The sequence below is a fragment of the Balearica regulorum genome, chromosome 2 (assembly GCF_011004875.1).
Source record: "Balearica regulorum gibbericeps isolate bBalReg1 chromosome 2, bBalReg1.pri, whole genome shotgun sequence".
Classification (NCBI taxonomy): Eukaryota; Metazoa; Chordata; class Aves; order Gruiformes; family Gruidae; genus Balearica; species Balearica regulorum.
In genome coordinates, this window is record NC_046185.1 from 35231427 (window position 1) to 35259219 (window position 27793).

Sequence of the window (27793 nt, forward strand, 5' to 3'; positions counted from 1 at the left end):
GTGGCGCTTAGGGACATGGTTTAGTGGTAGACTTGGCAGTGCTAGGTTAATGGTTGGACTCTGTGATCTTAAGGGTCTTTTCTAACCAAAATGATTCTATAACACTTCAAAAGGCTGGGAAGGAGGAGAGAAAGTTCTAAATGCAGAAAAAGTGATGAGCCAGAGCTGAGGGAGTCTGACCTTATGAACACAGGGGAGTGAAGACAAGAACAAAGCACAGTGGCCTTTGCATTTCCACTTTCTAGCCATCAGGTAATTAGGTTGAACATAAGAAATACAAACTTACTCAGAAAATTGATGAGAAGTGCCTGTCAATCTGTAGCAGAACTGTCAGCTCAGGTCTTACAGAACTTGAATACTTCATTGTCTGCTCCAGACTTTAGTTTTAGGCAATTTTATTCCTTTAATGAAATTCTCACCTACTACTGTGTGTGGTTTTTTTGCAGCAGTTTTCTGTCAGATGGGCTAAGTGAGAAGGTTAGAGCTCCAGCTGTAGAAATTTACTGAGCAAGCCCTTTATTATCTTGAATTCCTGTTTATTACTCTACGCATTAAGAGGAGAATTATAGATAGATAAGTAGCCATTATTTATCATATTTTAATTGAAATTCAAGATTATTCTCCTCCTATGAAAATACTACTCTGATAGTTTCTTGCAAAATATAAAATATATAAACTCCAGATCTAGAAATCAAATTTCAGTTCTTTTGGTGATAATGTATGTTTATAGATAATTTGTATCATTATGGGTGTTTAGCTCTAATACCCAGCTAAACTTTCAGGTGGGGGTAGGGTTTGATAGAATGCAAAATTAAGAGACTATTTCTCTCTTCCTCCTTGTCTGTGAGGAAATTGTCATGACTACTGTGGAAAAAATAGCATGGCGGTAGGAACCGTGATCCGGGGACTTGCACTGTGCTTCTGAAAATTACAGTAGGCCAAAACTCAAGCTTGTAATTAAGACACAAGTATGTATTTATAGCATTCAGTTCATATGCATTATGTGCATGTGTATATGGCTGAGTTGGGAGGCACGTACATACTTGTGTTCAAATGCTTGTTTGCAAGTACATGCTAAATGAAAATATATGTAAAGGCAAATTTAAAAGTTGTCCATCTCTAGATACCTGGTCCTGGATGTAGCAAGTTTAAATAATTTTAAAAATTATAGAGCAAATAACTCTCAAAATAAAAATTTTACTTTATATACTGCTCACGCTAATGTGTAGGTTTCTTTATGTTGCCTCAAGTAAGTTGATCTGTTTTCTGAGGTAGGTATATCTTAGTTTACCATGTGTATTTGACTGTTAAATCCTGCCTTATACGTATGGAACTGATACGGAAAAGACATTCAGTTCTTCCCCTTTGTCCTCTTGTTCTTAGATGCTCAAATTTAAACATCACATGTACATATTGTACAGAACATAGGCTCTATCCACTATCTTAAATATGCATTGAGTTTTATCTTCATGACTTGCACAGCATAGATACTGATTAAAATAATCCTTTATTGCAGATCTTGAAATATTTATGGGTTTTATCAGTAGTCCTTTTCTGAACTCTGAATTTTTACAATTCCTATCTTCACTATAGAGTCCACAGTAAAGAAATACTGTTTCATTCAAAAAGATATTTATTTTCTTTCTTACTTTATATTTTTGAACATATTTGAGTTGTGACTCTGCCCTAACAATATATATTATTTTCAGAAATCAAGTTTTGTGAGAAATTCTTTCACTGTGTAAAAATATTTGAGCCAAATTCTCTGCTGCCTTGAAGAGTGTGCAGTCATTTATATTCATTCAGAATTATTACAAAATTACTTCTTTTTTTTAGTAGCATTCTTTACCTGTTTTCTACAGATAAAAGTGAAGAAATGTGGTCTTAACTGACCTGTATATAGTCTTCCAAGAGCAGAGGACCAGTTTGCAGTTATTATTATTTGTTTTAAGTAGTATTCTGTTCCTTGCTGGTTGACTTTAACATTATGGTATTTTATTTTGTCATTTAAAAGGCCAAGTGTTGCCCACTGATAAGGACCGCTGATCTCTCTAAGAATCAGATGTGTTATCTGGGAGTTGAATATAATGAAAAAAGAGCACTGTTTCTCTTCAGCCCTGGAAGTTTTTTTGCAGATTGGTCTAATCCACAGTGATACTCTTGCCAGTGTTTACCTGTTCTTTGTCTTTGAAGATGTTCACAGTGCAGCTGACTCTTGGAGAACAGACCTGGGAAGCTGAAGGAAGCAGTATTAAAAAGGCCCAACATGCTGCTGCTAGCAAAGCATTGAATGAAACTACCCTTCCCAAACCAACACCTAGACCACCCAAAAATAACGTTAACAATAATCCAGGTATGACATTTTCCTCTGTGTGTTAAATCTTGTTGAAGTGTTGGAATATTATACCACTAATAAATAAATTTAACAAGATATAAGTTGGAGGATGAAAATCAACATGGTTGTCTTATAGGTATGATAGTATAATGAAGAACCTCTTATGAGTTTGCACAGGAGAATTTTTAATGCGCATAGCTAAAAAGGTCGACCTGTAAGTGAATACATATTTAGATAAAGCTTGGATGTATTCAAAGTGAGATCAACAGGAGACAGTTAGGACAAAACCAGCTGAACTGACCATTATTATTATAGTAAAACATTTTTTCCCAAGAGTTATTTTAGCTAATTTTCCAGTGAAATGGGAAAATTTATCCAGTCCAATCCTGTGAAATTGCATCTATAGTGTACATAAAAGGTCAAGATTTGGCATGAGAACTTTGACAGGTATTTTCCTGCATTGTGAGTTTCCCTTCATAGCAACCTGTGCTTTTGAAACGCTTTCAGATGGCTTTAGAAACTGTTGTTTCAGTAACAGAAAAATATAGATTCGTGTATTGCATCCTTCATTTCGAGGTGTTACCTGTGAATTGCCTTCTGTGCATGCAACACCTTTTGAGGCACACATCTCAGCCACGTGCTCGGTGATCTGTTCTGTCTAGTTCAGTAAAATAAATAAAAAATATATTCCTAACTTTATTTCAAACTAATATAAAAGAAAGCAAATGGTGAGAAAATAATGTCTTTTCCTTTTTTTTTCCTTTTTTTACACTCCTTTTTTCCCCACCTTTTCCCTTCTTCCCTTTTTATTTCCCTCTGCCCCTCCCCCCTCTTTTAAAAAAAGTTCTTCAACCACTTTATTAAAATGGAGTAATGTTGCTGTTAATCTTCTCTGTGTTGGAAAAAAAGTGGGTGTAAGTTTCCTTTAGAGCTTGTGAGTATTATCCTGAGCATTAGCCATTAAGGATTGTTCGAGAGCGATGCAATAGTATTCTCTTGCTCCTTTGGAGATCAATACATTGCTTCTCTAGACCCAGGACACTAGTTTTGCCCTGTGTCCTTCGCAGTCACTGTGACTTTGGCTGTTCAGAAATCAGGAGGCTCCAACCCCTATAAAAAGGGATCCTGGGTTTGATTCTTGACATTGCAGAGTATTACTCAGCTTCTAGACTTTTTTTTTGGCTTTGAGCATATTCTTAAAGGGAAAAGCTGATAACAAAAGAAATAGGCTTTAAGAGAGTTCATTAAAAAAACATATCACTTAACACTGTCATTTTGCTCTAAGAAAGGTGTATTGTATATGCACTGGTATCTTCTCATCAAAATGACATTTTGCATTTTTATTATATAGTTGAATTCGTAGTCATTCCTTGCTCTGGAAAATAGAAAAATTGTTGTTGGTAGAAGTTTTTGAATAAGTATTGCATAAAAATTGTCATCAGTTGGCATATGAAGCCTCAACGGCAGACTGGCAAATTCATCTTAGCTGTTCTAAGGCTAGATTTTTTTGAACCTCTTATGAAAATATTTTGTGAAAATATTAACTCCTTATTATTTGAATGTACATTTAGCTCATTTAGGATTTTCTTACAACAGCACAAGTGGTGAATGCTGTAGCTGAACATTTTATTTAAAAATAAATTAATAAATGAAGTCACAGTGTAGCTTTTTATTTGGCATTTTGGAGACCATGGAAGAGGGCAAGTGCTGGCTGCTTTCCGTTTTTGTATTCTGTCACCAGTAGATGGCTATAGTGACACTGATTTCCAGTAGTTGTATTTTCTGTTTGTTAGATCATTCCTGTTAGATCATTAGTTTTTAGTCATAGTCTGAAGATTTCAAGTCTTGCAAATAAAACATTTTTTCTAACTTGTAAGATTACCAAATGACTGCAGTAATGCCTATTACTGCTTGCTTGTTTCAATGCCTGTTTGTCCTATTTGTGGTTTTATTTAATGGTATTCAGTGGGAAGAGACATTATTCCTTTATCTTTATCGTTTCAGAAAGTGTCATAATGTATTATAAGCACTTTGGAAAAATGAATAACCAGCTTGATTATAGCAGTGGCTTTCTCATTCATATGTGAAAATTAATCTACTGACACTGCGTAGAGAATGCACTGAGATAAATGTTTAAATGTTCTTTTTCATTGCTTGTGATTAAGTTGCCATCTATATTCCCATCTTTTAGAGAAACTGAAATGTCATTGTAGTTGCTTCTTTTTCAATTTAAGAGGAAAAAAAAAATATCATGCATCTCTCTCTTTGCTGCTCCTCTCAGTCCTGCTTGTATGTTTTGCAGTATTTGTAGTTTAAGTGCCTTACATGTAGTCTTTCTTCTTTGCAGGCAGTATAACTCCAACAGTGGAGCTGAATGGTCTGGCTATGAAAAGAGGAGAGCCTGCCATCTACAGGCCTTTAGATCCAAAGCCAATTCCCAATTATAGAGCAAATTATAATTTCCGGGGCATGTACAATCAGAGGTTTGTACTTTTTCTATTACTTGATGGTTTTTATCCTTTTCTTATCATTGTGTTCTAAATCTTTATGAAGTTCCCAGGTTATTTCAGATTAAAATAAAACTAACATTTTTACTTAGGAGAGTCTCTGCAGCCTTATTTAGAAACATGCATAATCTCCTTCTAAAAGAAGGCAGATGCCCTAAGCATGTCACAAGGAATAAAGACACGTAAACCATTTCTATTTTTTTAATGTGCGTACTGGAGTTACAGTCTACAGCCATGGCGGTGAGGAGGTAGAGCATTAACTTCAGAGAGAAGTTTTGCTTTTCTTTGCTGTTATTTTGTGTCATGTAATTAGAATCTGTATCAATAAAAATGAAGCACTCTTTTCTCAAAAATTGGATATAAAATTAGGAGGGCTGCATTTTGAAAATTGCCTTGAAACCATTATCAGGTTTCCTTTTTTTTTTTTTAACCATTCTGCCTGCCCAGCTCTCTCAGTTCCTTAATCCTCAGTGTTTGGTTAGGAAAAATCCTTTATTTCACAGTTTGGAAACCTATATTCAGAGTCCTCCATCAATGCTGTCCTTACTGTAGTAAGTTGGAGTAATCGTTGGGAAGATGGTATTCAAAATTTTTTTTTAAACTATCAAATTCTTAAAGATTAAAAAAAAAAATAAAATTTAAGTGGGTGGAGCAGTTTTCTTAACTGACCATTGAAATATTTTATTCTTCAATATGTTCTACGTTTTTGAAATGTCTTCATCTTTGGTATTTGTACAACTGTAGTACAGATAGGAAAAACTGTTCTAGCTTATCCTGAATTAAATGTAATTTGTATCTAATGCAATAGTCTGTGAGAAACTTCAGGTAATATATGTATTAATTTGCAATCCCAAGAGCTTCTTTCTCCAATAGAGGTTCTCTTCCCATTTTTCCTTATTTTTTTGCAGAGGAACTATAATAGATCAGGTCTTTTGGAGCTCCAAAGTTAATACCAAGTGTAATCTCTAAAATAAGAAAAAAACAAAACAGGTCAGGAATTTCTAATAGCATGTTTTATCAGTGAAAAATGTTGCCTTTCTTATAAAGGTTTGCTTAATGGATTTCCAGTTAATTTTTGTGCATCTCATAATTATCAAAAAGAACAATGTTATGAACCCTGAAGAAGTGTTTTACTTCAAAATTACTCTTTTATTAGATATTGAATTTACAATGATGTTTAAAAATTAAGGAGTTTGAAATGAACATGCAGCATTTCAGAGTTGTCTAAGGAAAATACTTTGATTGAGTTAATCTTATTTTACTTATCCCCAGATTTTTAAATCATGATAATTTTAGGGTTTTAACATGTCATTCTGATTTTTTTTCTCATTAGCAATAATGCCTAGATCTATAAAAGTCAAATGAACAAAAATAACCTGGAAGAAAACTCTGTCATGACAGAACAGTGCCTGGTTATTGTATTACTTGTGTTATATTTCTAGTCACTGCTGACCTGAGTCTCCACTTACATATGTCACGGTTTAAAAAGCTAACTATGGTGCCTGAAATGAGTTTTGTAATATTTAGAAATCCTACGTTTATTTGAATAGCTTTTATAATGAGATTAGTTTGACTAACAGATAAAAAGGCTAGGCTGGAAAAAATGCAAGATAGTAAAAAACATAAAATGGGGAATTCTGGAATCTGAACTTAGTTACTGAAACATATTTGTGGAAGCAGAACCCTGAAACACCAGTCGCTAACTTTTAAGATTTTATTTCTTTTCATAGAAAATGAGTAGTACATCTAGTGCAGTCTTTAAGTTTTCTTCTTTGGGAACTATCATAGAAACTGTGTACCCATGTTTGGGTAAAATGGTACATGAGCTTTATTTCTCTGGGCACATTAGATGGGCAAGGGCAGTTGGTTTTTCTGATCGCAGAACAGGCGGGGCGGGACAGAAGGTCAGAATCTGCTTCCCTGCTTCGCTGTGCTTATATGAGTGCAATTGCCCACTCAGGATGGATAATAAAAATGTGGCTAGTAAATTGATAAATAACTAAAACTAAGTAGTAAATAACTAGATCTGCCTATCTGTGTAAACACATACCACGTAGACGGGGTCACACACGAATACCAGAGTAAAGAGAAAACAGAAGAATGATGCCAGATACTACTGTTTTGGGACTACTCTTGTGTTGGAAATAATCATGCATCACCTTGTTTTGCACTGGGAGGTGCTGGTCCGTTATGATCCCACTAAGAAAGGCACTTAGACTCTGTAGGGTGTCATTTTAAATGCTGTTTATTAGAGCTGACAGTAGAAGAAGAGACTAGCGCAGATCATCTTCCACCCCTTCAGATGCTCGGAGCCCTGAGCGGTGTAGCATTGAACGGGACTGCAACCCACACGCAGCGTGCCATGCAGACCTCAGTACAGCAGAGATCCTTCCCTTCTCGGTCATTCATGCTCTCACAGGATTTTCTTACAAGGAGACAACTCTGTTGTTGCTATAGTCAAACCAGAAATGGTCTTCACATGAGAACTTCTTGCTGGACTGTTAGATAAAGGCAAAGCCACACAGGTGGTACCGAGGGGAAGCTGTGCACCTCCTACCCACCCTCACCGGAGGGAAGTCTGCAGACAAATTCTGGATCTGTTAGAATAGTGAGCGAAGTCCCAAATACAAAGCACATGCTGTAGTACTGAATTATGTTCCTGTAGTATGATATGTTAGATTTATTACCTTCTAAAGTAACTTACTGCCATGTTGTATTTAGCATTCGTTTGCTGATATGAATGGAAGTGGTGGTGGAGTTCCCAACTAAATGCAGACTGTATAGACTGTTTAAAAATAAGATTTGAAAAATAATGAAGGTAATATGCTGTAATCAGTATTTTTAATTTTCATCAGTTTCTGACTGTAGATTATTATCTGTTACTAAAACAGATACAAAATATGCTAAGTAAGTTGGAACCTGTTTTTAACTTTTATACTGTGACTAAATGCCCTTTATTGATCTCTGTTTAAAAAAATGTGCTTTTCAAATAGGTGAAGATACAGATCAAGATTAGGAGATTGTGTTAGGGAACTTTAATTCTGGCAAGATGAGTGACTTGAGAAAAAAATAAAGTATTAAGTTCATCCCAGGGCATATCTTTAGACCGGTTAAGTCTAGTGTTTCAAGTGGCACAAAAGACCCTTTTCAGTAACTCATGGAAATGTGGTCGAAGAGCTGCTATTTGTATGCAAAGTTGAGGGCTAGCTTCTGTGTCAGGCTGCGATGATTTGTGTTGAGGTGACAGTGATTCGTCCTTTCTTTGTCCCCAGCCTTTGTGTCCTTGCGAGTTTCCTGGCTCCAGCACTAGGAGTTGAGCTGCTCGGAAATTAATCAATTTGTGAGGGGAGAAGAAAGGAGAAGCTACTCGTAGACTTACAACTGTCCTTAAACACCTCCTCACCTAGTCACACAGGAGCTTGTGCCCTCACTGCAGAGAGGGCAGGAACGTGTTTGGAAGTTAAGGGCAGCTCAGGTTGATTTAGGCATGTGAAGAACTACACTCTCATGTGCTCTAGAGCGTATTTATATGGGCTGTCTGTTGCACAGATGTTGAACCAGGTTTACATGCAAGTTGCAAAGATCCGTTTGCAAGGTCTGTAGTTGATGGCATAAATTGATACTGAAGGTGAAATTTACTTTCATGGAAAAAAGAAAAGCAGGCAAGTGAGAGGAAAAAAAGAGAAAGGGGAAAGTTTTCCCAGTGGCCAGCTTGGAAGGAAAGTGGTGGGGTCTCAGAGATGAGCATTCTCCTCTGGGTGTCCTTTCCCCTGCAGCAAGTGTTCCCCATAACACTTTTCCCGTTGTAATTCTGTGGTTTGCACCAGGACCTGCTCAAGCTCCCTGTTCCTGCTTATGATGTTGGTAGGGCAGGTGTTGAACCCTGGCTGCATATTGAGCTTTGTGCATGCATGTTACTGGGCTCTGTAATGTATACCGAAAGCTACTGCCAAGGGATAGGTGAAGGGCAGAGGAGAGAAGGGCTACGGTATGGTATAGGTACAACACTGTCAATGTATTGGTATTTGCAGGTGAAGGGCCTTGAGGAAGGGCCTTTTTCCAGCAAGGGAAAAATACAGCCAGAGAAAACACTGTCCGGGTGGCTTAGGTGAAGGGTTACAGAGCTGCAAGTGCAAGGCAGGCTACAGAATTGCAAATGCAAAACTCTTAGGACGGCAGAGGGTAAGGCATTTAAGGCAGTAGTGTGTAACACAGGGGTAAGGTGTTAGCCTTGTCTGTTCCTGTGATATGTTAGGAAGTGCAGGGACAAGTCTGCTCCTCTCTTAGGGGACAGTTAAGTAGATAAAACACAGACCAGTTTGGGAGTGGATGAGGTATGGATGCATTAACCTTGTGTTTCGCTCTGGCTAGCAAATGCAATACTCGCTAGGTTGTAACAGCGCTGGGCCGTTGCCTGTATGCCGCATGTTGACCTGAGCTGACAAAGTCTATGTGATGCTGAGTTGAATCATATGAAGTTATTGGTTTGGGTATCTGTATACTGCAGTTCCTTTCACAATATAGATAAGAACTTCAAACTTTTTTTCATCTCAGTCTGATGAGGCAGCTTGAGAGTCCTCTCTGGATTTTCTTTATTCAAGTAAAATCCATGCAAGTTTGGGATTAGGAAACTTGATGGCCTCTGATAAGGCAGAGCTTTTTTAAAGAAGCTGGCAACCCTGTATCCAGCCAAGTTAGACAACTTTTTGTTTAACAAAAGTTTCTATATTGCTAACAGAGATTATAATAAAGGACAAAAGCCATTTTGGCACTCAAAATTTACCAGTTGTATAGTAGCTATTTAAAGCCTCACACATTGGAGTTTTGAGCCATTTTCCAACAGTCACGTGACGACATTTCCGTTCAAACAAATATACATTACGGAAAAGCTACAAATGGTGAACATTGCATTTTGTGTGGCTTCTTTTATCTAAGAGCTTTACAGACTGACTCTGTGGAAGGAAGTGCTGATGCTTTCAGGGACTGTTTGCTGATTTAGGTTGCGTATTTGTCAGCACACCACTTGGCACGATTCAGCAGAACTGGCACGCTACTCGAAGAGGCCAAGCCTTGAAATGGCAGGTCATGTTTGAAAAATATTGGCAGAACTGAGAATAAAACATGTGCATACTACTCGTATCTGCAGCCAGTGCTAGAACCCGTACTCCCTCATATCCCTGAGTATGCAGTTGGCTTAAACCACATAAAAAAATTAAAACCATGGCTGTTCAAATTAGAACAATTAAATAATAAAATAAGATACAGGTTCTGACTGCAGGGTCATCCAGCTTGCCTTGTCGCCATTGAATGCTGGTTTGTTTTATTATGTTATTTTTTATTCCATTAGAATTGAGGAGACTCATTCCTGAAGTTTAATTGTACTGCAGTATTTTCAATTATAGAATGTCTGTAAGTGATGAAACAGAAATGATATCTTACAGACTTACCCAAACTAAGTGTTTTCAGCCAAGAAAGAAAACCACTAGAAACTGAAAAGCAGCTTTTGATGTTTTAGTATGGAAAGTAGTGTCAAAGAGATCACAAAACTCAACCCTTGTTTTTTTGGAAAATTCAGAAATTATTTGCTTATTATATAAAATGTCTTAAAATATGTCTTACCACAATCTAGAGAGCTTGAAAAACCTTTATTAAAAAAAGAAGCTTTCAAAATTAAAAACACTTGTGAAGTATAGGAACAAGGAAAATACAAAACAATGACAAGCTAAAGAATGGGAGTAAAGTAATTAAAGCAGTTTCTGGTTTGGTTTTGAGGAATTTGGGTGGTGTGATATTTCTATAAGCATGTCACGCAAAGTGGTAGTGTCCCTGGGATAAACTGCAGCTTCTGTGTGCTCTGGCAGTTTCCGCTGCACTGAGCCTTTATGTTAATTTTGTTTATGGTTGCGTCTTCCTGCATACATATTGTTTGCAAGACCAGACTCAGAGAAATAGAGAAGCAGCATATTCTTGCCTCTTCGGGAGCCAGCCGAGCTGCCTGGCCACAAAGCAGAGGGCACCGCCCTGTGTGGGCATGTAGTTCCTACCTACTGGGTAGGGAGCTCCCCTGCTGGGTACTGAGCTGCCACATGGGCCTGTTTGTTTAGCCTTAGTTGCTCTGGAAATTATGTTTATCAGCCCTGTGGACTACTGCCCTAAATACTGAATCAGGTCTTTAAAAATGAGGTATAGTAAAAGGAAGTTTGAGGACCGGTCTGTGGCCAACTACATCTGCAACTGCTGGCTTCATGGCGGACTAACATGTTCTCCAGTCGAATGATCAAAAATAGAGAATAGACTGTGTGATTATTGGATAAATTACTAAAATTGTCAGATCAGATGAATAAAAGATTGTATGGTGAAAGAATGGAATAAAATGAAAAGTTTGTTTCTTTGAATGCTGAGTTAAAGATTAAATACATGCAGCAAAGGGAACAAATTTGAGACTAGTGTTACTTGATACCGAGTGCTTAGCAATGCAATCTAAATCCTCAGTCAGCTTCATTTGTTCCACAAGAGATATATAGTCCTATGGAAAAAAGGAAAATCTAGCCAGAAAAACAGCTGTAAAAGCCAAATTTTGAAGTAGGTGGCACTGCAGGAGACAATGTAAAATCTGTTGGGACTATCTCCGGAAGTACACCTACATTTATACAGCCTAGTTACCTAATTTACAGAAAGAGAATGAAGTCTGAAATTCTCCTGGCCCTCGGAAGTCCTTCAGTGCAGCCTGAGCCCTGTTTACCTTCTGGTAGGAGACCTCTCTTTGCATGGCGAGCCTCGTGCATTTGAGGCACAAATAGTTTAATGCATAATGTAGAGGGTTGTTGGATCTGAAAGACTTTGATCTAGTATTGATCAGATCAGCCAGTAGCCTGGAAAAGGTAAAGTTCAGATTACTCTGTGGAGTCTGTCCATGACTCCAGGCATGCGATTAGCCTATTATCTGTTCCTGAATTCCAGTTATTGAGGCTTTCTGCAGCAGAGGAAGATTTTATGCACAGCTGTGCCCAAAGCAGATTTTTTTCCCCCAAGCATATCTACTGTGGCAGATGTGAGGACACTAAATTGCCTAAACATAGGCCTCTAGTGCCGCTTGAGACATCGTAGGGTCTCTGAGACATCCACATGGGACCGGTGGATTTGGTGGAAGACCTAGAGGAGACCTTTACTAAAGTAGCAGCTGAAGGCCAGGCAAGATACCCTAGAGCATTTCAAATGGCCCTGTGTAGCTATGTTTAGGCAATTGAAGGAAGCCCTAAAGGCAGGGTTCAGTCATCATACCATTTTATATAATCCACCAGCTATTCGTGGGAAACCTGTGCTTTTCATGGATTAGTCCTGTGTCACATCATGTGGATGTCTTGGGTGCAGGACCACATCTCAAGTGATGCTGTGTGCTAATGTTTAGGATGCTCGATGCTGTTCTTTACAGTACTAGTGTGATTCAGATCCAACCTCAGATACCTAAATAGTCTCTGCCTGTGTACTAGAAACCCAGGCTCCCATTCTAACCAGTGGAAGGTCTAGTCAGGGCAGTGACTAGTCTAGGATGCTATTTGTCACGCCGTAAATTAAAATCTGTATTTTATATGGATCTCTCCAGAGCTTCACTGTAAAAGCAGCTTAGTTTCTACATGTTGACTAGATAACCTAAATTTAGGCATCTGAATCTAGAGCTGAATCCTACTCTGAGAAATAATCCTAAGAATGTTGATTTGTAATAATTTTATGAATGCTTTATAGGTGCTATAGTGGGAGTCATCTGACTATTGCAGTGGAAGGACTGGAAGAAGATAAAAATCTCTCCCCAGCGAGAAAAGTATCAGAAGAACAAACTCTTTAGGGATGTATATCTGGGTAGTAACAGTTCTAAGGAGAGACAGACATGCATGTACTGAAACGCTTTTGATTTAACCAGGTAGTATTTTGCTGCAAAAAGCTGTTAGGACACCAGTGCCCTTAACTCTCCAGGTGAAGTGGACCTTTGGTTCTGAAGCTTGTTGTGTTAAGCAGAGCTAGTCAGAAGAAACCCCTTGGTCCAGGAGCAGGATGGGGTGGCACTGGGATTTTTACCTTGCTACAGTTGTTGCTTTCAGCCATAGGGTACAAAATCCCTCCCCTGAAAAGACCAGGAGGAGTCTGAGGTGCTTTGCCTGCATTTGTAGTCAGCGTTGCAAAATTCTGTCCTTAAAATTTGCATTTTATGGATTAAGAGGTGTAACGATAAAGATGTTTACTGACTGACTTTGTAAAAACTCCTTTCTGCATTCCTTGCCCTCCTCCCAACCTTTTGGCTAAATGGACAAAAACACTTTTGGAAGAAATACTAAAAACTACATGGAAATAGAAATTTTTTTGTTAGAATAGGTTATATCTCCTTAAATACGTTGTAATTTCATTCTGAAAAACAGATAGGTATTTCAGGGAGTTAAAATTTAGGGAAGGAATTAATAGTCCTAAGAGTAACGAAAGTGAATGTTCAGATTAGTGATTTAATTGCTCAGCTGGAAACTACTGATTTATACCATTAGATGGCAGCATGAGTTTGTGTTTCGGTGCAAGAATTTCACAGCAGAAGCACTCTTTCAAAAGTTGTCTTTTGCTACTCTAAAGGTTTTCATGACTTTAAAATGTCGTAATTCCAGCACAGAACAATTAAAACCAGGTTTGCTGCAATGTTTTGTCTCATTGTTTGCTTCAAGCTTCCTTCTCCTATAATGATTGAGGCTACAATGGAGTAACTTCAATGGCATTTTCCCTTTTTGATGGAAATCTAGTGTGAGTAAAAAAAGAGTTTGGTTTATTCACACACAGACAGCAAGAATTCTGTGTTTCACCATATTATTTAGTTTCTCAGGCTTGACCTAAAGACATTTTTTTAAAGACAAGGCTGCAACTTGGCCACCAAGCCTGCAGTCTGTCCGTACTAACGATGAGATGTGGACATCTATTCACTTGGAGGGGATTGAGATTGACAACTGATAATTGATTCAGTTTTGTACATTACCAGTTGAGACAGGATTCAGATCACATCCTAAAGCAAAATCTTGTACATCACACTGTTTTTACCCTGCTAGTGTATCAACATTATGGTGTAATAATCCGCTCACAGACTTTTAAATGAATTCTTTGTGTTCATCTTCTGCATGCTACATTTCACTTCCCCTGGCCGGTTTGTTCCCACTCATTGTCTGCCTCCCACACAGACATATTGTTACAAGGAAAGGGTTGAGTACAGCTGTGCTAGGATTTTTCTTTGCTGGTATTTGTTTCTAGGAAAGGAAAAGGGAGAAAGTCAGTCCATTTCCTGTTGGTTTAAAACAGCAAAAACATCTGTTTGTCTTAAGACAGTTTTCCCGAAAGAACAGTGGCAAGGGAGCTTGCAGGTGATGAGCTTTGCCATTGCCAGTAGCTATCAGTTTAGACAATAGTGATTAGTATGGTTGGCTTAAAAAAAAAATAAAAAAAAAAAATCCTAAAACGACAGAGGATATTTATTCCTGCAATAAAATTTTTGACAGCTAATGTTTAATTTCTACAGTGTTTTAAATCATAAAAATACATAAGAGTATGTGGGATCAGAAAACCCAGATTCTGCTGTGGAGTCTACAGACTCCATTAAATTCTGTCCGAAAGCAATTTTTCTGCAGTCCCCTCATGCTGTTACGGTGAAGTTTCACAGTGCTCACAAAATGGTGTTAGGTGACGTGTTCTGGCACAGCATGCATGTAATCCTTCTGACAAATGCATCCCATCGCTACCATCCACTATGTTAACGGGTGCATTTAACCTATCAGGGATCAATAAAATACATACTCTCAAGTATATTTACAATATTACATTGACAGCTGTTAAAATAATTTTATGTAGACTAAAAATCAAGCTGACAGAATATAGAGCAAGCTTTGTGGGTAGTATTCCCAGTACAGCTGTCTCTTTGTTCTCCAAGTCAATGCACTTACCTGGTATCATTAAAATCTTTTTAGCCTTAGCTGTAGAGCATCTTGATGCATCATCACTTTTCATGCCTGAAATGTGGTACTTAAGACATGACATTTTGCGTCATTGTATTCTTCTAAACAGTCTTCACTCAAGATTAAATAGGTCATTTTGTCAATGACCTCTTGGACCTATTTACAGAGGAGCACTGATACTGAGGAGTCCCAATACTTTATTCTTCTCTTAATTAATATTTTTCTTCATTTTCTTTCAGAATATAGTGAGCTCCTCAAACCACTTGCTTACTTTGTCTGGTAAGAGGACTGCCCTTTCCTTTTGTGGTCCTTGGCTCACATTTTGGCTATTTCTCCTGAAGCTTCCATCTATGGGATGAGGTTTTCGTAGATTCTTTTCTTTGGGTTTTCATTTTCCTCAGATCTTTCTCTGCTCTGGACAAGGTGCATCTGGCCCCAGATCTGCATCTCCAAGTTTCAGCCATGATTTTTCTTCTTATCACATAGGCTGAAAAGCATAAAGAAGTCACATACAGATCCTCCTCATCTTTGTTTGCCTAGTGTCTGTCAACATTGCTTTTCCACTTGGGAGAGTTCCTGTAAACCTTCTGATTCAAACATCTCCAGAGCCAACAGCCTGCCCCAGCACCTTGTGAATCTCTTCTGTGTGTTGGCTTTGCAACTCGCTGGGTGTCCCCCAGTCCTTTCTCTAGACCTGATTGTTTTACTTTCAGGATACGGACAAAAGATTAATGTTGTTGGTGAGTATAAAAGTAAGCCCTGATTCAGAATGCTTTTCCAGGAGCAGGAGCATTTTGGGTGTGTTTCTTTTTTTCCACAGTTAGCTTTTTATTCACCTGTATCTTTTTCCTGTACTTCTGCTGAACTGTAGATATTTCTTTCAAGAGACCTGTGAGATACTAGGTTCAATGGAACCAAGGCTAGTTGGTCTCCCTTCTTCTTATGGCCTTTCTTCTGCATCCAGAACCTGAGCAGTGGTTACCAGTAAATATATTCTCTGCGTACTTTTTTGGTAAGGACACAGGTGAACTGCTGTTACAGCTCAAACGTTAGTTTGAGAGGCTGTCATAGTTTTCCTGAGGGAAACAAGCAGAAAGAAGGTTAGTGGCTGATTTTTGACAGATTATAACTCAGTAAGATCTGACTGGAATTGTACTCTCTCCTACTTCAAGGTCTTTGTCCCTTTTGAACTGAAACTTCTGCCATAGACTGAGGAAGTATTAAATTTTCTCAAGAAAGGTTTTCAAGATTCTTTTTTGATAGAATATATAGAGTCTGAATGCAGAACTTCTCACCAGCAACCACTGTGTTATATATAGTTTCTCCTCAGGTCTTGTCTACAGCAGTCATTTTGGTGGCTGCTTGTGTTCTGTGAAAGAAAGAACAGTTAACATCTCTTCCGAAATGCTAATTCCCAGGATCTTCTGAAGATCTGCTTGTCTTTTTAGGATCTTTTTAAAGAGGAATGCCAGTTTAAATTGGTTATTGTCACAGGAAGGATAGCTGCACTCACAGCATCAGGTACTTTGGCACCACAATTTGTTTGGATGATTTGTTTCACTGAAATGGGGCTGAATCTCCCACTGTTGTGATCAAAAGGGAAATCATCTGTGGGGAAAAAAAAAACCCCAACTCTCAGTTTTGAGGCTCTTTTCCATGACAAAAGAGGAGAAAGTGGAGTCTAATCACCTTACTGATTTAGATTCAAGTCTGATATGATTGTCAGTGAAACAGAAATAGGAATTCTTAAGGAGGTGGACACCAGCAGCTGAGCCTTACTTTAATTCAGTAAAGGTAATCTCTATACTGACCTTGTTTACTAAGTCAAAGGTCGTAATAACCATTTTGGGTACGCCTATGATCAACTGTCCTTGGTATCTTTATCCTCCAAGTCTTTTTTTGAGTCCCTGCTTTCTAGAAGACAATTCCATACCATTTTGTAAATGCTTCCTACATTTGCCACCTTTTAGCAAGTCTGCAACCTTGTATTTTAGTATATTGATCTAACATGATGTAACCTTTTTTCTGTGTTAAAATTTAGTACTAAATTGTGTTCAGTTGACCAACTGAGGCAAGTCACGGTGCATTGCTGGCAGCTACTGCTGTGCCCTCCTTGCATCACTTATACATTTTTATTAGCAATGAATTTATATTTACTTGTCAGTCATTGGTATAAATGGATTATGCCCGTTAAAGTTTGAAAATTGAAAGAGTGTTATGTCTGCTATTCATGAATAAGCTTCCCTAGGAAATACTGCTGCTCTTATGCTTTTGAGTAGGAAAGAATCAAAACACAGAAAGACTTCACCACTCATCTCTTTGTTTTCCTACCTTTTTGCTTCTTCCAAGCCTCACCATAATTAATGAAGAGACCCTTCCCCATCCCCTTCCACTTCCCCCTTCCCCCGGCCATCCAGGTTGTTTTCAGCGTGCTGGTAGGATCACTGCAGGACAACACACAATGCCCTCCCTTTCCAGTTGCCCGAGTTCTATCTCCCATTTCATTTCTTTGCAAATCTGATGGCAGAGATGGGAAGATTCCTGGACAGAAGCTGTAGCTGGCCATGATAGTACGTTTCAGAGGATGCAGAGATGATAACTAGCGAGATAGGAGAGTGTGCATCCTCAGTTAACTGCACTCAGCTGCTGAGGGCCAGCTTGTTAAATCAGAATTACGTGTGGGTTTTCAGTTTGTTCTAACTTTCAAACCTTTAATTGCCAAGTTTAAAATGATAGGTTATTTTTTTTTTACTCAGGATAATGCCATTTAATGTCCATATGTTTACATTCTTCAGGTGGGAACAGAATGTAGCCCAGTATACGCTAGTTGTTTCAATTTAAGGTGATTTGGATGGTGAGAATCACTCTGTGAGCGTTCTTGGGCATTCTTCCTTTGTGCACTGTTAGGTTAGTTAATTCCTATGAAGTCCTAGGCCTAAGATGATTTTGTTAGTAACGTTTTTATTAGCATTATATTACCAGTATAAATATATGATAAAATTGAATGAGTGAGGTACTTTTTCTCATTTGCCTAGACCCTAGGCTGGCAAGTGACATGCTTTTTTTTTTTTTTTTTTTTTTTTTGATATGAGTTTCTTATGTAGAAAGAAAATTATATTGTAGTCAGATATGCAACATTGTTTATGTTCTTTTACTGTAATGGGTATTTGGACGGCATTCTCAGTAACCACTCTGCATGCTTGTAAAGATTAGTGAGTAATACAGTTCATGGGAAATTTTATGAGCTAAAGTAGATAAGAGTTTGAGATGTTTGTCTTCTGGATGTCTGCTTTAACCTCTAAGTATACAGTCTACATCACAGCTTCATTATGTTTTCCCTTTTATTCTTATTGTACTTGGTTTTATGTCACGGAAAGGAACATTTTCTTTTTCCTTGTATTTATCTTTTCCACCCCTCAGCCCCCATCTCTATTTCAGCATTGTCTGCTTGACATTTTCCAATGCCTTAAAGTCTGCAGGCAGTATTCTTCTTATGTTCTTATATTATTTATGCTGGTTTTGCAGTCAAGAATAGGTTTAAGTTGTGTTGATCATTTTCATTACTTAGTTATTCAGTTGATAGAAAAACCTACTTCTTCAGAGGCACATAGCATTTTGTTCTGTGTTATCTTCTTGATTTTGATTGTTGTTTTTCACTTGTTTTTTCTACCTTAGTGTCCATTGTATAGTACTTTGGAAGGTTCATCTCATGATCCTTTTTCCCCTAGGTGTTTTCCTTCTAATTCTTCTTAGCCTTTTTCTTTTTTTCCCCTCTCATATCTCTTGCACTAGTTTTTCTTTGCTTTTTTTTAAAAAAAAGGTGTTCGGGCTGGTTTTGAGACGCTTCTGGCACTTTGAAATGTGCTTCTTCTAGACTTTTAGGCTTTAGACGGAAGAAGATCGAGTAGTAAAATTGGAAACAGAGATCTGAACTTGCCGTGCATGGAAGCATCTCTCCACAACTAGTGCTACATAGGTGGCTCATACATACGTTTGCTGTATTAGTTGTTAGCTTTATCAGTGACTGTTAAAATATTTAACTCATAATGTTTGAAGCTTTCTCTTGATTTCTTCTATTTACTTTTGGTGAGCAACTGGTTTTTTACTTGTCAATGTACATATTTACTACAAATGGTAAAATAAATGGTGGTACGTACAGAGAGTAAATATTGAAATATTTATTTCTGTCAAATGTCTGTATTGAGCAACTTGGAATTCAGAGATACAGTGATGTGGCAATATTATCGTGTTGTCATCATAAATTCCTCTGGGAAGATTCCACATTAGATAATGTTATGTTAAACTGAATCCCCCTCCCTTTTGTTTTTTACTCAAGAATGTTTCGATATTGTGATTGTGGAAACATGAATCGATTTTTTTTTATTAAGTTAGTCATACTACTTGAAGGAACTGTGTAGTCTCTAGCCCAGGGAAAGAAAAAAGAAAAAAGAAAAAAGGGAATCATCATTAACTTAATGAAATATTCACAGATTCAGCACAAAGTTTAAAAGAAAGTATAAAGACATGGAAGTAAAAAAGGATAAAACGCAACATGAAATTACTGTATACTGAAGGTAGATTGTGTCTGACTAATATGTTAACCTTGCATGTTATGTGTTAACTCATTTTTTAGGTAAAGAGAGTAATATAAGTCTTGTATTTGTGGGATTCAGTTAAGCATTTTCTAGCATTAGATAAGGCTACTGTTTTCATTAAACTGAAGGACATGGGGATTTGTATAAGAAATGCAAGGTGGGAAAGGAGAAGAAAAATAATCAGTATTAAAAAACAAACTTGGAGAAAGATTATTAAGTACAGTTCTTCCAGTTTTAGAATCAACCTTTTTAATTATTTTTGTTAAAGGTGTTTGCACAAAAAGTAGGAGAATGTTCATGGGATGTAGAAGGCGTCATCGTTACACAGGAAGATCAAGATATGCAGGAAGAGTTGGATGATCGTGAGGACTGACACATTAGAAATGGGATGAGACTAGACTTTCCAGTATAAAATGTAAGATGAAGACCATAGGCACGAGTAGTACTAACTCTATTGTCACCTAAGGGTTATTCAGTTGGAAATCACAGAGCAGGAGTGTTATCTAATATTATTATTTGCAAGAGAAACTAAGAACAACTGATGTGATTGAACCAAAGAAGAGGCAAATGTGATCTTTAAGATGTGTGGAGCAAGATATTTCTGGTAAAGGTATATAAATATTGCTGTTATACAGAACACTGTCAGCCTTTCATATGGTATATTGTCTGCCACTCTTGACTCTTATAAGGGAGCAAGTATAGGAAAGGGCTGTGGAGGATTATCAGGATAGTGGGTAGCCTTTTATATAGAAGACTTATAAAATACCTTGACTTGTTCTCTTGCAAAACAAAGGCTGAGAGGTAATCATAGAACCATAACATGGTTTGGGTTGGAAGGGACCTTAAAAATCATCTAGTTCCAATCCCCTTACCATGGGCATGAGAAAGCTCACCTTGGAGGGTAAACATAACAGAAAAGTAAATGAGCTATTTAAGATAAAGGATAGTATTGACACAAAACAAAATGTAAAAGTATGGCCAAGCTGAATATTAGGAGATTCCTAAGTATCAGCTCAGCTTCTAGATCATCCTCCCAACAGAAGCACTGTAAGCAAGTAATCTAATTTGTTTTCTAATAGACCTTAACACCTAATGGGACTACATTATGCAGTTGCCTGCAACTCATGGATCTTGACTGTTTAATGCAGGATTTGCTTACATTCTTACATTTGAAATAGACAAGGTTTGAAGTTTCTGTGTCTTAAAATGGGAAGCATCTTTGTTATGTTTTCTCTTTATTTTTTTAAAAAAATGAACAGATGCTTTTGAATCTCTTTCTGTTAATACGTTTCCATCTGTGGTGGGTTGACCCTGGCTGGGGGCCAGGTGCCCACCAGAGCCGCTCTATCACTCGCCTCTTCAGTAAGGCAGGGAGGGGAGAAAGGAAAATGGAAAAAACAACCCCAAACTCTTGGGTCGAGATAAAGGCAGTTTAATGTAACTAAAGCAAAAAGCCGTGTGTGGAAGCAAAGCAAAAAGGAAAGATTATTCTCTACTTCCCATCAGCAGGCAATGTCCGGCCACTTCCTGGGAAGTAGGGCTTCAGTATGCCTGCCCCTTACTCTGGAAGACAAATGTCAAAAAAAACCCAACGAATGCCCCCACCCTGTTCCTCCCCCTATTCTCAGTTTCTTATTGCTGAGCAGACATCATATGGTATGGAATATCCCTTTGGTCAGTTTGGGTCAGCTGTCCTAGCTGTGCCCTCTCCCAAGATTTTGCCCACTCCCAGCCTGCTGCTGGGGAAAAAGAAATGTTGGAAAGACAGCCTTGATGTGTGCTGGCACTGCTCAGTAGTAGCCAAAACACTGGTGTGTTATCAACAGTTTGCTAGCTACCAATACACAGCACAGCACCATGAGGGCTGCTCTGGGGACAATTAACTCCATCTCAGCCAGACCCAATACACCATCACATGGTTATTCTTTGCAATTCTTACAGAGTCAATTAAACGTTCTATTGCTTAGGGGTTTTCTACAACTAGGTCAAAATTGCTTTCGTAAACTGATCATAGCAAATATTATATAGATAAAAAATATTGAATCATTCAGAATTAGCAAAATTAGTTTTAAAGATTTGGGTTATAGTTTGAAACTGTCTTTTGAATGAAGGATAATCTGGGACAAGTATACATGATTTTTCTTTTTTTTTTTTTAAATCACATCTATGTAGCTGAAGGGAGGTTAACATTAGAAAGGTGAAAAGAGTAATACGTTCTATAAATAAATCAGCTGAATAGAAATTCCATAAAATTATCTTCCCATCTAATAAGAGATGTCTGTGGCTAAAAGCAATACATAGTGCCTTATCTTGCTTGCTTTACATTATGAATGTTTTTGGAGGATGTGGAGGTAATCTAGAAGAGGACAGCCAGACTGATTCAGGGATAATGGACTGTAGTTCTCAAAAGGCGTACTTGGAAAAGTGAGTCTCTTTGTTCCCAGATGTTGTTATGGACCTGCTGAAAGAACCAGAAGGTGGACTTTATGAAGACAAAAGTGACTATACTGGATGTTTCCTTCTTCAAAACATAGAACTCACATCTGTAAGACATGCACGTGGCTAATGGACTGCTTAGAAAAATAGGGCATGGCAGAACAGCTGCACTAAGCAACTTGCTCCCCTAGAGAAATTCTGAATGTTATGGAGAAAAAGTTGTTTGCAGCAAATGCTGTTTCCTACTCCCCTGTATGGTCTGTAGCTCTCTGTCCCTCCCCTCACAACGCTCACAGCATTTTCCTGGTTAAGCAGTGTCAGCAGGGCTGCCAGCTTGATTGAGTTGGTATGGAAAAGGAGCCAGAGGGAAAAAGTGCAGAGAATGACCCTTTCAGCACGGAGCTGGCATCTGAAGAATGACTTTCCTGTACCATGCTGTATCTCGTATTCTAGTGGCCCTCATCTTGGCCACGATGGTCCCCGTTCCTCTTCACTTCGCATTATGAAATGGCAATAGGGTAATACTTCCTATAACACTTATGCAGTGGGAAAGTAATTTGGTTTATTTGTTCTTTTTTACATAGGTGAAGAATACATTGGCCATTAGAATTTAGACAAAACCTCACTGGAGTTTTTATCAGTGAAAAAGAGGCTAAATCTAAATAAACTTCCTGGTTTCCGTGAGCTGCAACTTGCACTTGTTTTTTTCCCCTTCTAAGAATAAAGTAACAATATTTATCAGAAACATTTATGCCATTGAGGAATCCAGAGAAATGCAGGAAATGCAGTATGAACACATAACGTATGTACTAATACTTTATTTGTCTTTGTGTGTGTGGATTTGATGGCCAGAAAGGAAGAGGCCCCAAGGGCTCCTTAGTATGCAATTAATATTTTGGCTAGAAAAGCAGCAGATTGTTTCAGTATGCTTACATGTTATGACATCATATTCCAGTAAAATTATAATGAACAGAATTTTTGTTTGTCTCTGTGGCAAACCGAAATGAGTTTTCTAATTGTCAACAGACCTTGGTGATTTATTTAATTATAGTGGCGCCCGCTCACACCAACGTAGTTAAGGTCTGTCAGCATTTCTGTTATGAACCCCTATTTTTAGGGGTTTATAACTAGTTGTAAATATTTGCTCATTGCTGAAACTTGGCATTCAAGGTCACAGTCATAGAGCAAATATCCTTTTTCAGGTTGACTATTCTAATGTGATACCAGTGGCATTAGCTAAAAAGTATATTTCTGATGCCATGAAACATAGAGGGAATAAAGACAACCTGCTTTCTAGACCTCTTATTTGAGGGATCTTCTTAAGAATCTCAAGTGTTCAGAAGAGCTAGATGAAAATTAGCTTGTTTTAATAAGTTATATGTGACTGGTTGTTGAAGTATTATCCTTTATCACATTTTTTTCCCCAATTCAATGTATGATTTCACATGTCCTTTTGTTGTCTTCTAGCCTTCTGTCATTTGGATGTATCTGTCAGCTTATGTTCTGAGGAGTGTGCCAGTATCACCTGGTAATCTTTTTTACATAAGAATTTTGTCCAAAGAAAAGCCCTAGCCTTTGCAGCCACGATGTAGAATGCAGGGAGATGCATATTCTTTAAATGTAGGTAGTTTTAAAACTTTCAGAAACCTGATGAGTCCGTACACGAAGCATTGTTGTTGGAAATCCTGACTGTTTCAGTTCTGTGACTGACCAGAGCGACAGAGAGATAAGGAGTATAGGACCAATGTTTAGTTGTTCTTGTGATGAAAAATACTGTGCTAGTATGTTATTGCATAATAATCAGCAAATTCTATATAAATATTCCCAAGATTGTTAATCTTTTCAGTCCTTTTTAGTAACTCAAATGAAATATATTGGATTTGTTAATGATCAGTGGCAGATGTGATATCTTAGCTTTGCATGGGGTTGTTCCTTACATGAGTGTGCATCTTCAGGATGCAGAATCATTCTGTATTAGAACTCAGTTTATTGTTGCACTGTACTTTCAGATTGCAATATTATGATTAGTTTTAAGGCTTTTGTTCATACAGTCTCTGTCCTCACCACTGAAAAGAGGAGGATGTTTTGTTTCTATTTGATACACTCCATGTTGTAGAGAAGCCAGCATCCTCACAGGTTTAGTCCATTTTCTGAGGATTTCAGGTGCTCCGTTGTACTTTCCTGGCAATGTTCATATTATCACTGCTCTGTTAACTCTGCTTGAGGCCAAGCAGAGCAAGAAAAGTTTAATCAAAACCATATAAAAGCCTAATCATTCTGCTGATGCCAAAGAGCTGCATGAGGCTCTAGAGCCACAGGCTGAATATAATTTTTTTCATATTATCACATAAATAACTCCCTAAACACTCTTTAAAAGAAAAGGTGTGGAGGGAGGAGGGGAAAAGAGAGGGCCTGTTGTGGGATCTGAGTTTGTAAAGTGGATAAGGTTCATGTGCCTTCCTCGTTTGCATCTAATGGAGAGAAAGGTAGGCCTAGTAACTCAACAAGAAACAGGAACTTCTGATGGAGGCTGTATTTTCCTTAAATCTAGGTACTTGCTAACAGCACTACCACATTTCTTTTTACTTAAAAGGATTGTGGAGTAATGAGGTGGATGTGCTATCAAGGTGCTTGCTGCTTTTGCATGACAAACCTTATGCTGAGCTAAGCTGCAGACGAGGCAGCCAACAGATGCAGTGGTTTCCAGGCTTTAGTTCTAGATCTTCCAAGAACTTCTGGGATGGTAGGAGGATTCCTGGGAACTCTGAGGAACTTGAGGGTGCCTGTTGCTTCAGGGAAGGGATAACTACAGGAGGCTGCAGCTTCTAGCAAGCTCTAGCAGCTGCCAGCAAACCCTGTCTGCTACTCCTGATCAAAAGCTGCATTGAGCTTTTCTTCCAGCTGTCTCCTGGTTAGAGAGAGTCAAGCTCTCTTTCAGCAGGTACTAGGGAGAAGCTGATGTAAGTACAAGGCCTAGAGCACCACCCCTAGAGACAGCCAGGGGATGCAGCAGATTGCACAGCAATTCACACAGAAGGGAGACAGAAACTCTGCTGAAGATGGTGTGTGTGTGTGCTCAGCAGTGGTGGTAAGGCACCACATGGCACAGTTCCTCGCACCATCTGGAGCAGCTATCCCTGGTACAGCAGAGACCTCGAGTCAGATCTAGCTCCAGAGTGAGGATTCGGCTGCCAGGAGTGCTGGAAGCTGGGATGAGGAGACAGTAGTCTTGTCTGCAGGAGGTGTGCCCTGTCAGAGGATCTGTATTACGAAGTAAAGGAGACACAGGAAGATGTCAGCACAGTTTGCTGACATCACTAAAGCTGATGAGTCATAGATTAATTGGATATTCTCTGAGAACCTGCAGGTAAAAGAGCCTGAACCCTCAACCATACCAAAGGAGGAGCAGGGAGAATCAGTGCTTGTTGGGCTGGGAAACAGGGAGTCCTGCGGTAGCTAAGGCTGGAAGCTTGTAACTTTTGGCACCAGGAGGAAGGTTTCTGCTCCACCTGCAGGTCTGCAACTACAGATTCAGTGCCATGGCATCAGATGAGGGCCTGGGAGCTCTTGAAGCATCCAATCCACCCAAGCTTGAGTCCTGCAGCAGCACCAGAAGGAAGCAGCAAGTGATAATAGTGAGCGACTTCCTTCCGCAGGGGATGGAGACCTGACCTGCTGTGCAGGGAGGTTTGCTTCTCACTGAGCACTGGGATTGGGACATTGTGAGGAGACTGCCATGGGTTGTCTGTTCCTCAGACTATTACCTACCGTTGCTCTTTCTTGGCACCAATGATACTGCAAGGGGACACGTGGAGCATAACAAGCATGACTACAGACATTTAATTTTTACAACTGTGGCATGCTCATTGAGGATCAATGCTTGAAAGAGACAGGATCCACCTGACCAAGTAGGGCAAGCATCTTTATCAACAGGTTGGGCAATTTGGTCAAGAGAGCTTTAAATGATGGAGAGTGGAGTTGACCTATAACCAAGTGAGAAAGTGATGGACTAATTTAGTAAACAAAGACTTAAGGATGATGTTGGCAGGAGAGACCCTAAAACCAACAAAACAGGGCTGAAGGGGTCCCACCCTAAGTGTATGCAGACAAGTAAGGAAAAGCCTACAGGACAGCATGACGGGGGAAGTCCTTATACCCTTTCTGTGAAATTAGTACACTTGGGTTCCTACCTGAAGTGCCAGTACACTAACACACTTAGCATGGAGAACGAACAGGAGGAATGAGAGGTCTGTGTGCAGCTGCTGCCTGGCTATGACCTCACTGGAATCATGGAGACATGGTGGTATAGCTCACACAAATGGAGTGCTGCAATCAATGCATACAGGGTCCTTAAGAAGGATAGGCCAGCATGGCAAGGACAGAGCATTGTCCTTTATGTGAGAGAGTGGTGGGAATGCATGGAGCTCTGCCTGGGGATGAGTGATGAGACAGCTGATAGTTTATGGGTCAGGACTGGAAGGCATACCAGTGTGGGCAATATTGCAGTTGGTGTCTTCTACAGACTGAATGATCAAGAAGAAGTAGATGAAGTCTTTTTCAGGTAACTGGAAGAAGTTTCATGGCCACAGGCCCTGGTCCTCATGGGGGACTTCAACCATGCCAGTATGTGTTGGAAGGACATCACAGCAGGGCACAAGCAATCCAGAAGTTTTCTGGAGTGCATCAATGACAACTTTCTGACATAGGCAATTGAGGAATCAGTCAGGAGGAGCATTCCTGCCAGAGCTCACACTTTCAAACAAGGAACTGGTCAGGGATGGGGTCAGTGCAGTGACCATGAGATAGTGACAGGATCTTGAGAGAAAAGAATAAGGCGAATATCACAGATCACAAACTGAACTTCAGGATAGCAGACTTTGGTCTCTTCAGAGGCCTGCTTGGAAGAAACCCAAGGAATATGGTCCTGAAGAGAGGAGGAGTCCAGGAGAGCTTGTCAAGGTTCATCTCCTTCAAGCTCGAGAACAAACCATTCTTCAGTCCATCCCAACATGCAGGTAGTTAAGCAAAGGCAGCTGGAAGCCTGCGTGGATGAACAAGGAACTTCTGACTAAACTCAGACAGGGTTTGTGACTCAGGTGAGGTGAGTGTCATAGTGATGCCACTCTTGATTATCTTTGAAAGATATCTGTGATTGGGCTGGTTTCTGAAGCCAGGAAGAAAGCAAATTTCACTGCTATTTTCGTGAAGGGCAAGAAAAAAGATCTGGGAAAATAGTAAGTCAGTCAGCCTCACTTCAATCACTGAGAAAATGATGGAGGAAATAATTTGAGAACCGTTTCTGAGCATATTAAGAATGACAGGTGACTGTAAGTAGTCAGCATGGATTTAGGAAGGTAAGATTGTGCCTGACCACTCTGATAGCCTTATACAGTGAGATTACTAGCTCGGATGGGAGGAGAGGAGCAGATGTTGTTTGTCTTGACTTTATCAAGGCTTCTGACACTGTCTCTTATAACATGCTCATTGACAAACTCGTGAAATATGGCCTAGATAAATGGATAGTGAGGCAGTTTGAGCCTGGCGGTTCAGCCAGTTTTCAAAAGGTTGTGATCAGTGGCATAAAGCGTCACAAAGCTGGAGGCCAGTCACTAATGGTGTACACCAGTGGTCAGTACTGGGGCCAGTACTGTTTAATATCTTCATTAGCTATCTGGATGATGTGGCAGGTTGTGAGTGGCTGGTGCATCAGAGGGTTCCTCTGCCATCCAGAGGGACCTCAACAGGCAGGAGAAGTGGGCAGACAGTAACTTCATGAAGTTCAACAAAGGGACATGCAAATCCCTTCACCTGGGCAGGGATAACCCCATACATCATGACACAATGGAGGCCAACTGGCTGGAAAGCAGCTTTGCAGGAAAGAACCTGGGGATCCTAGTGGAGACCAAGTTAAATGTGAACTAGTAATGTGCCCTTGCAACAAAGGTG

General features: G+C 39.1%; 1 protein-coding gene across 9 annotated transcripts in view; it reads left to right on the plus strand.

Moving 5' to 3' along the window:
* Nucleotides 1-27793, plus strand: part of STAU2 (staufen double-stranded RNA binding protein 2) — a 178066-nt gene that overhangs the window by 24687 nt on the left and 125586 nt on the right. For all 9 annotated transcript variants that reach the window (XM_075743885.1, XM_075743889.1, XM_075743891.1 and 6 more), the window contains 2 exons: nt 2194-2353; nt 4683-4818. In XM_075743885.1, coding sequence (XP_075600000.1) covers nt 2194-2353; nt 4683-4818 — 296 coding nt within the window. The remainder of the gene's footprint in view (nt 1-2193; nt 2354-4682; nt 4819-27793) is intronic.